This window comes from Aythya ferina (genome assembly GCF_964211825.1).
Source record: "Aythya ferina genome assembly, chromosome: 10".
Lineage (NCBI taxonomy): Eukaryota > Metazoa > Chordata > Aves > Anseriformes > Anatidae > Aythya > Aythya ferina.
This window is the reverse complement of record NC_140306.1, coordinates 11,533,581-11,548,784: the sequence shown is the minus strand read 5'-3', so window position 1 is coordinate 11,548,784 and position 15,204 is coordinate 11,533,581. Positions and strand designations below refer to the sequence as shown.

Here is a 15,204-nt window from a genome sequence, read left to right as displayed (position 1 = left end):
TCCCTCTGTGTTTCAGACAGCTTTTGTAGCAACTAGTGTTCAAGAGTCAGAGATAATGATAATGGCTTCTGCCTGCAATCATTATAGCTATGGCACGCACAGTATGCAAGGCATTTAGCATCAAACTTAACAGCATCATGCAGTGAGACAGTGGCAAGAGTAAGAAGAGCACGGGTCACTTGCCTTCCCTCCCAGCTCATGGCCAAAAGGCCAGTGACACAGCAGAAAAAGTAGAATTTGGTCTGGGACCTGAACCTGCTCAGAGACATGTCCTCAAATCCAGGAAGCTGGTATGGCTGTCCTCTGTCCTTCAAAGCTGATTCTTTTCTGGAGCATCAGGCACCTGAGCAGTCTAGAGCCTGGTGAACACCTTGAGTAGCTGTTCCCATCTTCTGGGGAGACGAAGGAGTGAACAGGCTCATTAGGCAAGTGGGCTGAGGCAGGAGTAGGGAAAAAGAAACAGAACAAACCTGTGCAAACTTGAAGAGACTCTGAGCTGCTGAGGGGAGAGCTACAGCCAGCAAAAGACTTGGAGAAGGAAGGAGGCATAGACCAGGTCAAAAAGATTTCCCCAGTTGTCCCTTAACTCAGCAAGGAACTTAAGCTTAGCTTTGAATTGAAGGCTGGAAGAGTTCCATATATTTAAAGAACAGCACTTTATTTGAAATACTTGATGAGATATGCAGAAGACAGAGTTGCCAGGTATGTGTTAAAAAGGGATCCTACTGCTGTCAGTAAAGAACTTCTAAAAATAATGTTATACATATGTATATAAAACACATACAACCATACATCCTGGAACACTTAAATGCGTTTTTTTTTTTTTTTTTTTTTTTGAAGGTAATTTCTCCTAGCAAGGCAGGCAAGTCTGCCAGGAGCCACATCTCTGCTCCGTGCTGGTTCTCTGCTCCAGCAGCACAAATGTAGTCCCAGCGTGGCCTTTGCCATGGCTGCAATCATGGATTGTTATTAAATCATTCCATCAGACACCCAGGCAGGGCAGTAAACACAGGGAAAAAGAAGGAAAGCGTTCTCTGTGTAAGTCCTGTGTATATTTTCTCCATTTTCCAATATTTCCTTTGCTTTCAACCTCAACATGTCAAATTATTGTAAATTGCAAATGTACTAGTTCCAGCTGAGCACAAATGGGGGTGAAATAGCTTTGCTTTGAAGCTACAGCTAGAGTCCACTTGAAAAGCCGTAGGAAGAGTCACAGAAATGTGCAATAGAGCAGCTGAAATTCTGACCTGGTGATTCAAAGAGTTATGATTCATGAAACAAATTTTTAAAGGTACTACATAAGCCATTAGGAGAACAGCCTGTGAGAGAGACCATCCCTGTAGCTAAGACAGCATTCACTAGGGAAGTCCATATTAAAATAATGTCATTTTCCAGATCAGCAGAGAAACAATACAGATCTTCATAAATATATTTTAAAATTATATATATACACACACTAGCATTTGTTTTTGTTGCTTTTCAGGTGATCAAGGGTATCAACACACCCTTTGAGTAGAGGAAAACTATGATTAACATCTAGGGTGCAATCCTTTTACATATTAAACTTGCTCTAGGAAGAGATGTGAGCATCATTCTGCCCCACTAGGCTCCTCTGTGCATTGTAACATTCTGGGAAGCTCTAAGTTTTGTTGCTGGTGTCTCAGTTTTGATGCTACCTCAGCCTCTTGCCTGGAACATACCCGGGAGTGCTGGTGGGGGAGCCATCCGACAGCTTTATATACACCAAGGAGATTTCCTGCTGGCAAGTCAAGGCATCCTGAATGGCAGAATACAGCTGGAACACAATCCAGCACCTGCCCCCTGCATTTCGGTATTGCACACTTGGAAATTGTGTGTTTGCCTGGAATGAGCAGAGACTGAGCCACAAGCCACCCTAGTAGAATGGGTAGTCAAGTGCCTGATGGTTTACACACATGAGCAGTTCCTGTGACCACATGGATGAAAACAGATTAGACATCCACAGGGATCCTTGTGAAATCAGTTATGCATGGACAATTTCAGAATAGAACGCTAACTGGGGATAAAACGAAGAGCCTCAATTAGCTTCTCAGAGCATTTCATTATTTTTTTTATTCCCTGTGGGCCACATGACCAGTTACCTCTCCAACATTTTTCTTCATATTTGGCAACTAGTGATGTACTTCAGTGCTTCAAGTGAAACTGAAGTGCATGCCTTTGCTTAATAATCCCCCCATTCATTTAAATAGTCCATAGCTTGTCAGCACTGCTTTGTTCACATTTTAGAATTATGGACGATGTCAAGGCAGCCTTGATTAAACACTCAGCTAACTACGGCTCAGCCAGAAAGTGGCTGAAGTAAACTATTATTTCAGTAAAGCTCACAAGCTTGGAGAATGCATATTCTGTAATTTACTTGCATCAGGATTTGTAATAGAAGAAATTAAAGCTCTTAAGGACTTTCCCAGCTATGTGAGATTACCCATGAACATATCAGACATGCTGACACATTCACATACTCTTGGAAGGATTTTGGCTCAGATCTGTACCTCTCAATAAGCATGCTTTCTACTTCTTCCTTCCTTTCCTCAAGCTTTCATTTCCAAGTATTAGCTTAGAAATTGTAGTCACCCCAGGGAAAAACAACGAACTAAATGGGGCCCTCACAAAATTTTAAAGTTGGAACCTAAATTAGTCTGCCTTTGCCCCCATTCTAGATATTTAATCCAGAAGAAAACAATGCCCTGCTGTCTGCTGGACATGGACAGAAACAGAGGGACACACCAGAGTCCCTGTTAAGAGCCAGGCCACATGGACACAAGAAAAGCAATGCTCCATGCAAGCAAGTGCAGGTAGCTTTCCAGTGGCACGTGAAGAAAAATCTATTAATTGTCCACTATGGCTCAAGATATCTGATTGCAATGCTCGCATATAAACATATGCAATTACTTTCCTTGGTGATCAAGAGAGATGACCTCGAGGAATACGCTTTTCACTCTGCTCACTAATTGTCCCTAAAAACAAAGCATACCAAGAATGAGGGAAACGGCCAGCTCACTAGTGGAATAAGTTTAACAGAGGAGTCTCAGCTGTGTTCCACATATACGTTCAAATAAGTCAAATGAAAGTCTGCAAAAGCCTCCTTCCCCACTTGAACTACCCAGAGTGTGAAATCCAGCAGATTAATTCAGGCTTTAAACCATGGAGGATTTGAATCATCAGGCATAGACACAGAGCAGAGACCAAAGACAAAAAAAACACCCATCCCTTAAAGCATTCTCCCTTAAAACAAAAACGGTGATAGAAAAATCAGTAGATGCATTGCAGAATTTGAAGTAATCAGAAGGAAACAGCAGTTTGGCTGAGCTGAGAGCGGCCTCTCAAGAGCATTGCTTCCTGCTGACTTGAGAGCTCTGCAGAGAAATTACAGGATTACCTTTAGTTCACAGTAACAACTAAAAGTTAAAAAAAAGTTTTTGATGTTGCACGGTTAATTGGAAAACAATCTACTGGTTTTGTTTAAAAATGTATTAAAACAGAAATTTGTCACCTCCTTAGTTACCTCCTATTACACCTACAATAGTGTTTTGTAGTCACCTCCTATTACACCTACAATAGTGTTTTGTGGCCAGAGAGGTTAAGATTAAGAACTGGTCACTGATGAGCACCACTCAGCTCTTGTTTGTCACAACTCTCCACTAGACAGATGACAACCCACATATCAAAGGAAGAAAAAACCAAAACCCTGCATAATACAGAACTGATATGAACAGAAGAGTATGCATTTAGGCTGTGACACTCATTCTGCCTGTAAAATAGGGAGAGAAGAGATCCGTTTTTCCGCTCACAGATCACTCCTTTTCTGCATGTTTTCCTTAGTGTCCCCCCCCCCCTTCACTACCTCCCTTATTGTGTGGGCAATCCTCAGCAAGGGACTGCAGTTATCAGGTAAACTTTAGTGACCTTCCTGCTAATTGTTTTTATACAGCAGTTTAATATTCCCACTGGATATCCTAGAGAACAGTTCAGGAATAGAAAAGTCAGAACTAAGGAAGTGCTTTGGGGCTGTCCTCTCCATCCCTCTCTGCCATATGCCTTACAAGAAAAAATCAAAACCAACCGACCCCCCCCCAAAAAACAAAACAAACAAACAAAAAAAAAACACCAAAAGCATTTTGTTTTGTTTCAGCCTAATAAATGATTGAAAAAGAAAATGGAGTTGCTCTGAATTACAAAACACGCTAATAACTACAGATGAACTACCTGATGGATTCCTTCATTTCTTTGCCAATTATTTCCTTCCAGTTTTATCACTGCTTTTACAACCTTAAAAGCACCTTCTTGCTGACAGTGATCATTCTTGTGCAATTTTATTGTTCACTCCTTTAGCATTTGTTAAAGCTAGGGGTTTCTAGCTTTAAGGTTCTGGTCACACAAGACCAGGTGGTCCTGCCTCATGACAGGTAGAATCTATGCAAAAATTTAGGATTCTTCTTCTTTGGTACAAAAGTTGGCCATCTCTTTTTGGAAGACTCATTTGTGACTTGTGGCCAGAAGACCAGTTTTCTGCCAGCACAGACTCAGCTCTGTTGACAAAGAAAGGATGACTTGACTGTCCTGGCTGCGGTTTAAATAATGTTTGCAGTAGCTGATGTACTTGGCTTACAAACCTTGACTAATGCTTTTACTTGTTTAAACAAACAAATGCCCTTTTCTGTATTCCCTCCACTCCTACATCAGCCAAATAGCCTGTTACTGAGGTACAGCTGAACTGTTTTTTTTTTTGCCATCTGACTTCAGATATTTCTTAGTCCCCTCGGTAGCTCGGAAGAACTCGGTGGGTTGAACAACAAAAGAGGGTTTTCCCTGGCTAGAGCTTTCCTTCCTATGGGGTGCTCTGCTATGATGTGAGCCCTGAGCTGCCCCCTTGCCTGCGAGGCAGAGGTCCCAGAAGCACAGGCTGCACCAAACACTGCAGCTTGCACAGCCGAATGGAAGACCAAGAGACAGTGTGCCCAAGCGACACACAGAGGATGGCAACCTCAGCTTTCAATCACAAAAACACCACCAATAAGTACAAGTACTAGCAAATTAAGCATTGTTCAAGAAGTGCAGTTCAAAGGCATCTCTGTCCTTAAGCATGTGTTGCGGGCTTCTCTCCATGGGGCTCAGCTGTCATCCAGAGCCAAAAAAATTTGTCTCTCCAAATTCTTAAGTTTCTGCAGAATCTGGAAGCAGAGTCACTGAACTTCTATTGGTCCACTAAGTCAGGGGGAGGAGGGATAAGATCCCGTGGGTTCAGCCTCGCAACGAGGCAGACATCATAGCTGTCATGCATGAGGACATTGATGGCCACCACATTCCACTGGTTCTCCCACGTGTCGAGCTCGAGGATCTCCTTGGTGATGACTTCGTGACGAGCTGAAAAACAGAAGCAACATAAGAACCAGAAGTGAAGCCAAACAGGATCAAAGGCATTGTTACTAGCCTACTGTAAGGTAGCAATGAAAAGGTGCTTTCTGTGGTACCAACAGCTATGCTGAGGAGCACGCAAGATTGTCAACACACAGAGAACTAATTGGTGCAGATGGAGACCTGTACAGGACATTCAGTCCTCACCTCTGAACAGCAGAGATAAAAACATGAAGCACTCCACCTCAGTACAAGCATGCAGGTGGCATTTCATCGCACGATTAAAATGTCAAATGCTCACTTTGAGACAGAGCTAATGAGCAGGCCTACATGCACTGCCTTGTCTTTTCTTTCCCCCCGACTAAACTGTAGCTCTCAGGCCCCTGGAAGCACTCCAATACTATAGCAAATAAAGATAGAGAAACCTCCAGGGCTTGAAATATACTTTATACTGAGGAATTTGTCTTGAATAGTCGGGTCAGAAGAAAGCCAATAAATCACAGCCAATCTGAAGACAAACAGCTTTTTACTGAGACTAACAAAAAATAATGAAAAGAATCACCACACAGCAGAGAACTGCAATTGTCAACCAGCAGTGCTGAATTAAACTTCTTGTGAAAAGGTAAAGCCTTTCTTTGCTAACAAAAGGCCTGAACTCTCCAGCAATTTCGCTACTCAAAGCCAAGTTATTTCCTAAAAATAAAAACCATCTTTCATTTTTGCTCACTCTTTCATGTTAAAGCTGCTTTCTCACAGTAACCTTAGTCTAAACTCTTACTTTGAGATGAGGATGTGCATGTGCTTTGCTGTCAGCTTCCTTCCCTTCTTTCTGATGAATCTCTGGGTAGATTTATTAGGCGTCAGGTCTCAAAGACTGCCAAGCACAGACACTTCACAGGTACGAAGGTAAGAGCCATCACAGCAAGAAACACCAAGTACTCATCTCTGTTCTGACTCCTGAAATACTTGTGACAGGATAAACTTTACAGGGTCTGGACTGAGGTTCCCATTCAGCCCTTCTGTAATATTTTATTTTTTAATGTCACCTCAGAAACAATCCATGTCTAGCAACTGCATCTCATGTTTGGACACTGCCCTTCTGTGGAGCCAACAGCAAAGAACTGAAAAAAGGGAAAGAGTGAAATACAGAAGAGCATCTGGAGGCATATATTTTCTTGCATTGGAAACAGACCACAAATTCCTCCAGAAAACAGCAACTTTGGGGTTTTGCTACCCCACAGAGAGTGTTATTGTGGTTTAGGCACTGAGGAAAGTTGGTGCCCATGTTACAATGATATAGTGCCATGGGATTTAAACGTCCCTGGGGCTCCTCTACAAATAGCTTCAGGATGCAAGGAGGTCACATGAAAAGAGGCTTCTTCCACCCTTGGGATCAATTTCCTCACTGCACAATTTAGAGGCAGTTCTATATTACTGCAGGTCCTGCACATTGTGGAAGTCTTAGCTTTATGGAAATATTTTCATGTTTTTATAAAGTATTTACTTAAGAAAACAGCTCACCAACCATTCACCATCTCTGACCCCTCTCTCACCAGAGAACAGCACAATGTTTCCACCCCACAGCCCATAGTCATTTTCCCCTCAGCTGTACCAGAAACCTTTTTCTTGGTCCAAGCCCTAGATTCTGGGAGCTTCACACATCTCTGCGAGCTTGAGTGAAATTAATATTTCAGGATTTGGCCTCATCTGCATAGTTCTTGTTCTGTTCCTTTACTCTGTTCTCAGAAAATGGAACGATAGTTTTGATGGCTCATTTATTGGACTTCAGTAGTTCATTAAGTACAGGAGAATAATAGGCAAGCAACAACCATCTATGAGACAAGACAACAAACTGCTAAAATACCCAGTGACCTGTGAAGAGAAGGCACAACTGAACCTGTGAACAAGTAGCACATGCCAGTACCAAAGAGCTCACTTTTGTATGACCCTGCAAGAGCAAGCAGGTTTTCCCTAAGATACAAATATGAAGACAAACAGACCTGAGCTGTGACATGGGAGGCTCCAGCCCCTGGATTTATTATTAGATCATCTCCTTTATGCAATAAATTTTTATGCCTGGATTTTCTTTGGCATAGATCATGACAAAAGTGAGACAATCAGAGGAAAAAATCAAACACTGGGACTGTCTGAAATGTTCTGTGGGCAACTGTAACACTTCAGAAAAAATCATAATTAAAACATCAAAGGCAGATTCAGCCACCCTTCCTCGCCAGCCTTGCTGTGTTTTATCCTGACCCTGGTGACTCACAACCTTCGGCGTCCCTTGTTTCCCTTTTTGTGTGATGATGTAGCTGGTTTTGTTCCACTCCACAAATTCTGCTTTCGAGCACGCGGACTGTTGGTTAACTCTTAACCCTTGGGAGATAAAAAGGGTTTGTTGTTGGAATAAAGGAAGCAATCACTTCTGCAGTCTTGTCTTATTTAATATGAAAGGAAACAGCATGCTTTGGATGAGAGAGTTCATATGAGGAAAAGCACTGCTCACAATGTAGTTATGCTTCAAAAAATGACATCCCCCCTTTGTTTTGAAATGAGTTAAAACAACTGAACTCTGAAGACGCACCCACCCACCCCCGGTATGGACAATAGAAAAAGGAATGTTTGTTAAAAAATCTGGAAGCTTGTCTCTTTGGATTCTAGACCCCACTCTTCATTTGGACTTTAATCCACAAAAAAGTGTTTAAAGCCTAACATTTACCTCAGTGCAAGTAATTCCAGATTCTGCCTCATTGGTTTATCTTTTTTTTTTTTTTTTTTTTATCTTTTAAGGCAATACCTTAGCAGCCAATTTTGCTTAAAGTAGAATAAAGATGTCTACAGAAAGAAATAGGTTGTATTACACAGATTATCCTTTTAAGAAGCCAATGCACAGAATTCCCTGTCGCACATAGAATTATTCTGCATCATTTACCAGACAGACGCCTCACCTAATGAAAGGAATTCACTCCCTTCCAAATGCTTTTTCCCCTACAAAATGAGGCAGTATTATTACAAAATGAGGCACATCATTGTTTAACCATGAGGAGGTCTTAAGAAACTTGCTTTATATTTTTGTACATGGGCCTTAAACCCCTTTGTATTAGGATCATTCAGGTAATACAAACCTAACCCTAATGCAGATACTTTTAAAGCAGTACAGTGTTTACTGCAGTGTGTTTTTCTTATCTAGGAGAGGGCTAAACCAGCATAAGAAACATCCATTCCAGCATAAGCTTATCCACACTAGAAGTTGTAGTACTTCAGAAGAAAGTCACAGAACTCTTGGTACAGTTATGTTTTGTTTTGTTTTTTTGTTTTTTTTTTTTTTTTTTTTTTTTTTTTTGTCATTCAAATGCAGGCTGAAGGCCAACACTGAACCTACAAATGTGTATTTTTCCAGTAATAAAGAACTTGATTTATAACCAAAAAAATTGTTAGAGTCATATTTCAATTATAGTAGGCTGAGAGCAAAATGAGTAAGTTTCTGCATTCATCTGTGAATAAAACTGTCCCAAAATTTTTGATATGAAGTTTTCCTTTACATGTGCAGATAAACCCCACAAAAACATTAGTTTTTCAGTGATTGCCTGCACCCCATGGACACAATCATATTTTCTCTACAGCGGGTTTATTTTCAGATATACTCCACTCCCCAAATACAGCCAGACTTCATTTTATATCGTATGCTTTGTCATGTCATTTGAATGAGGAAAGACCATAAATCAGGATGCACCATACTTGGAAAGACCTACAGTATGACTGCAGGCAATATTATAAATATTTGATCTGCTTTTGTCTCCCCCCTCCCTTTTTTTTTTTTCTAAACTGCATTCCACTTGTAATTTAGTATTAGGAGGAAGGACACCTTCCCTTGTAAGTGTAGTATTTATAGCACTTCTGATCTTTTTTAATTTTGCTTTGTCTTTCCTATTTGGAACCGAGCATTCCAATATTATTATTTGGAGGATGGGGGAAGGTGTTAAAGGGATGCAGACACAGAAGAATTGAGCAATATGCTTAACAAGTAGAAAATCTATAGCTCATACAGAACTATTAACCATACAGCTGTTATGTTGCTAATGATGATACTAAGAAATTTACCCCATGGCTTTAGAGTCCAGAGCACTGACCTCCCAAATGCCAAATGTTAGCTCATTGGAGTCAAATCTATGGAAGTTTGCTGAAAAGTGGTCAAGAACTTAATTTCTTACAGAAACCCATTGACATCAGCCAGTCTGTTCGCTTCCATCTTATGGAGGAAGAAAGCTGCATCATGGCACGTGCTCTCAGTATCTCCGTAAGTTGCAATGCCTCTGCCTACTCAATGCAGGGCAGAGACATCCAAAGTAGCTTTGGATAAGCTCACCAGCATCTTATCTGTGCCACAGCCACACTGCCAGCAGTACCCAAGCAGGCTCATTCAGAGCAGGGCCAGGTGCCTGAGCACAGAACCTCATCTGCCCTGGGACATCCTCACCCATACTTTCCTGAGCTCCTGCTGATATCAGTCCTGGCACTTCTCAGGTTGTCACAGCACCTTTTCCTTTCCTGTTGGCACAGTTCCCTAACATGCTCCACCTTCTCTGGCCATTAATCAATTTATAGAAAAAAGCCACCAAACCTCTAGTGGTTGAGCTGTTAACTGCCTGTTCTTTCCAAAGAAAAGGCACTTAAACATCACGAGGTGCTTGCCAGTCCCCAGAACTCATTACTCAGGGGGGTTCTTGCTCAAGCTTCTCACATCCTTGTCACCTAACAGCCAACCCAGAGCTGTCTTGAGGCAGCTCAATCTCCAGTACTAGTTTGTAACTGGTTTTGCATGCCATTATCTGCACCAGAGAGCAGACAATGACTTTAAACATAAGGGATTAGCCTCTGCTACTTATCTTCCTCACCACTAATAGCTGCTTTCGTAATTACATGATGTAGAGTTCAGTGACTTGGGAATTCATGTTTGTGTTGCAATGGGATGGAAGTGCATTTAGATCATTATCACCAGATGTACTGGTTCCTGATGTGCAGTAGGAAACAGAATAAGTTCATCAAGTCTGTGGCCTTCAATCCCATTTGCATATGTGAGCTGCCCCTAACTCCACCAGCCTCGCCAGGACAACAGAGCCAACACCCCTCGTGGGGTCAAGCACATCCATCATCTGTGCCTGCGGGCAGAAGCAGAATACACAGGAGAGGGAACTTGGCCTGGCTGTTTAACATGCTGGCCAGCCTTCAGGATGTTAAGTACCAAGGCAGTGCTTCCCATCAGACACAGTGAAAGCTGGGAGGCAGGTTGGGACTTCATTTTACAGCTGTGGCAGCTTATTGTTTTCAGAGCACCTGCATGGAGTAAGGTAAGCTATTCACTCTCATAGACAAGACTTCTATCCTCCCACTCTGCTGTGTAATTCTTCAGAACCATAACTTTGTGATCCACCCATTCCCTCACAAATCAATGTGTATTAAAATTAAAATATGTATGTATGAAAAATGGTCTACAGGAAGGAACTTCTCATTCAGTTATTTCAACTGATTTTCTTGGGATTGATCTAGCTGCTGCAGCATTTTAACTCTTTCCAGTTGTCTATTGTTCATAGGCAAGGCCTCTTCCAGTCTTACAAGCACGGATCCTGCTTGTGCTGCAGGTGATAGCAGGATCACAAACCACAGCAGCAGCAGGATCAGTGCTCTTGAAGTCAATGCACCATGCATGGGAGTAAAAGCTGGAAGAGCAGGATGGCAATTACTGGTCTCAGACCGTGCTAGGATACTGTTCCTAAATGCTTTGCAGTGGGTTAATACATTATTAATAGATGATATAAAGCATGTTTAGACTGTACGCATGACAGGCAGTTATGAACACAATAGAAGATGTCATACATGGCTCTAAGCCATGTTTCTAAACAACCTATTGACCTCTTTAGCAATTAATTAAAATGCATTAAAATATCTATTAATCATTTATTAACCCTTTATAAACTATAAATGAACCTTAGTCAGAGGCATGACCAGATTACTAACACAGTCAGACACCGGGTTGAATTTAGATCTGAAACAATCAGGTGCTGCTCACCAGCGATTCCCTGACCTGCACTGGCCTTATTTACAGCACTGAGTTTCTAGCTAATGAGCATGGGGCAGGCGGGCAGCCCTCCTGAGGAAGGGAGCACACCAGCAAGGTGTCTCCAAGAGCAGCTTTCCAGGGAACAGGCAAAAAGTTAAGCAGCGTTTTTCGGGGTGGACCTGGTGTGCTGGCTGGAGCAATGTGGCAGCATCTGTGGCAGACTGCTATGCTGAGCAAGACAGGGACCCAGGATCCGTTTCATGGGTGGGGATATTTATTCAAACGATAACAACTGTGGGCAGGAGAACTTCAATTATTCATCACTGCCTGGTAAATTCTAACTGAGGAAAACAAGCAGTGCTGCAGATAGGCAGCCCGGGGTTTGCCCCTCTGCTTTATTTAGCTGAGAACATGGGAAGGTGCTGGAGAAACAGCTTTCATTCCGATCCCTCATCCCCCAAACTTCACAAGTGTAGTATTTACTGTGCCAGACTCCTTAATACATCTAAATTTAATTTGATTCCAGTAATGTACCATAACCACTATAATAAAAAACAAGCATTACAACGATTCCCCATCTAAATCACATAATGGATGAGGCTGAGGGGAACAGCATTTATGGGAGATTAGTCAAAATAAATAACTATTAAGCTAGTCCGCTGTCAGGAGAGGGTGGCGTGGAGATACAAACTCATTAGCTCAGTTGGAATACAGTAATTACTACACGGCTCTGCACTGCCGCAAGCAGTGCTGCTGCTATTCCAATGTATGGATTACAATTTATGTAAATGAGGAAGAAGCGTCCAGAAAATGCACCTGGGGTAAGTGTGCAATTTTTTTTTTCCCCTGTAGAAGCAGCTACACAGTTAGTGGACTGTATGCTACTGTATCACCTATCGTGGCTAACAGCTACAGACAAAATTTAGATTTGGGTGCTCCAAGTCCAGAGGTATTTCTTCCCTTCTCCCTTCCTCTGACTCTCCCACTGCCTGTAGTGCCCTTTGAGCAAAAATGAATTTCTATTTGATATCAATGATAAGTAAACAGATCTGGGTTGAATAGCTCAGATCTCATACATGATGCTAAATATTAGATTTTTTTTTTTTCATATATATAGTAGGAAAGCAGCAAGTTTATCTTCTTTGCTGTAAACTGTGTTGGAGAAAGATGGCACAACTGCCAGTTCAGAGAATGACAGTTCAACATGAAGTGCAATAGCTGATAAAATCATACAATATTTTAAGTGATGTGCTGCTAGTAGGAGACCTATTAAGTATCTTATTCTTTGAATTGAGGCGGTTGCCCCATTACTTTGCACATCAGCTAATGTCACATAGGTGTACAATAATGATGGCATTCTAATTATAATCAAGTTAAAAAAATCAAATCCAAATTTGAATTAATTCAAATCAGAGGCAGACAGTTGGACCAACACCTATAATCTAAAAATACAGCTACAGATCAGGAGAACAGCCCCCCACTGACTGTTCCCACAGCGCCAGCCCCCAGGGACGTGCTGCAAGATTTGTTTGAAGCAACTAAGCAAAGTTAATGAACGTGTGCCTCCATGAGCTGGGAAGTCCCAGCAAAAAGGCATGCATGCTTGCCTTTGTTATAAATATTTTTGGCTGCTTCATAGCATTATTTTCACTGGAAAATAAACAGGGAACCCAGTCTGGCAGGCATTCATAATTGTATAGTGCTGCATACCTAAAGGGTTGCTCACCCCTCCTTGAGCAAGGCACTCTAATGAGCCTACTCCTGCCATGCCCAGGCTAACATTAATAGCTGTCAGCCTGCGCAGGTGTCAGGTTTAATGCTAGGCAAAGAAAATAAGATGTGTCAACAAGAATATTGTATACTTGATCCACATGGCTGCTTTAAAATCTGTAGCTACAGCACTAAATGCGACAACATTAGAGCAATTAGTAGAAAGCTGGTTGGCTTCTTCACATTGGGTCCTTCTGAATATTCATACTACGACTGGTGTTCTCTGTGCAGAACTACAAACTAATGGATAAAAATAAGGATTTGAAATATTTCTAAATATCTTGCTGAATGCTGTAACATTGCTGGCAAATGGCAGGCAACACTCATGTCACTAGGTTATGTGAGCTGGAGCTGGGTGTCAGATGAGCAGATTAATGGCTCCTATTTGCAATAATAGTTTTAGCAGAAAATGAACTAATTTGGATAAACTATGGGCTAGCAGATGAAGTCTGGCAAGTCATTCTAAAGCAGGAAACTGGAATTCAAAGTAGAAATTATTTTTTGGGTACTTATGATCATAAGGCACATCATTTGTTGCCAAGTGATAAGAGGTCTCTGAGTGGCTTCTACCATCTAACCACAGACACAAGGCTCCTGACAGTTTTGCCTTCAGTAAGCCAAGTCTGGATTGCTCATATCCTGGTAGAAACACGGAGCATTAACAGACAAGAGGTTCTCAGGGTTCTGAATTGCCTTCTGGTCTGTCAGAAAAAAATTCAAGCACCAAGGACCTGAATGTCCCTCTGGAAGTCTGTGCTTCTCCATATGCTGCATGGAGTCTAGGGTCACTAAGGTCTTCATGTAGGCCCCTCAGCTAAGTCTAAACTTCTGCTGAATTAATTCCCTCTCATAGCCAGTCCCTGAACAAGCTTCTAACCTGAGGAAGCCTCAGCAGGAAAAGTCTTACAAGCAGCGTACACCAATAGCTTAACTTGAAACAGCATTTCCTGCAGTACAGGGGAAGCTTTCTCTTGAAGTTTGGACACTTTGGAGTACACTCATCCTTTAGAGAGGCTTTACTCTGCATTGCTCAAATGATACTCCCAGCTGGCCAAGCAGACTTCCTTCTGGAGACCAAGTAGCTGCAATTTCTCTTCTTCTGCTCCTGGGGATGCTGTTAAGTGCTACTCCACTTGTCCTTGTCCTTCTCTGAGCAGAGGTTTAGAGGCAGTACATATCAGATGGGCATCCTGTTATCAGGAAATTTCAAGGAGTGTAATAAAGGACACAGAAGTGATGGCAGTTGAAAGGGCAATGTCTTTTGATCCAAAATTAAGGCCCTTTGGGCATTTGACAGCTGTTTCTCAGCTTTGTGTACAGCATCTCTGGCCTCTGATTAACCACTTAGGTCTATGCTTGCACAGAAAGGCACACAGAGCATGGTGCATAAACAAAATTAAGATGCAAAAATATCCTTATGTCACCAGCTTTCCTACTGCTGGATCAAGAACGTAAATGAATGCAAAGACAAGTTCAGACTAGGAGTCAGGGACAAGTCTCCAGTATATAGGGAGTCCCTATATCCTGCTGCTTATATATATTGCTACTCTGGAGAGCCTTAGCCAACGTCTTTGCCTTTTTTTTTTTTTTTTGAGAAGCACTTGTACTCGAGTGTTCACAGCAGCCTTTTAGAGTTCAGCAGGCAGAAAACCCAGAGACTACAGCTGTGCCACCAGCTTGTTCCAAAAACTCCACTCAGTTGAAACTAAATTACAATGTTTTGTAAAATTGGAATATCCTCTCTTGGTTGCATCCCTCACAAAAACTGAAGTGGCATGCCAAGAAACCCAAAAGACTAAAGCCAAACAAGCACATTCTAAAATAACCCTATCTGCTACTAAAGCAGCAGCAGCACATGCTGTTCTGTGAATATCCTGAATCTGCTGAGCAGCTGTAATTGTGAAAGAGCAAAGTCAAGCCACTCTCTCCAAGATCCCACATGACAGTAATAACCCTCTGTCCCTTACTCCAGCCTTCACCCCAAA

At 41.9% G+C, this 15,204-nt stretch overlaps 1 protein-coding gene across 1 annotated transcript in view; it reads right to left on the bottom strand.

Annotated features, from left to right (window-relative positions):
• Window positions 1–4,152: 4,152 nt before the first annotated feature.
• The window catches only part of KBTBD12 (kelch repeat and BTB domain containing 12), a 35,678-nt gene continuing 24,626 nt past the window's right edge, over window positions 4,153–15,204 (bottom strand). The window contains exon 9 of the mRNA XM_084530775.1: window positions 4,153–5,400. Coding sequence (XP_084386901.1) covers window positions 5,231–5,400 — 170 coding nt within the window. The 3' untranslated portion in view covers window positions 4,153–5,230. The remainder of the gene's footprint in view (window positions 5,401–15,204) is intronic.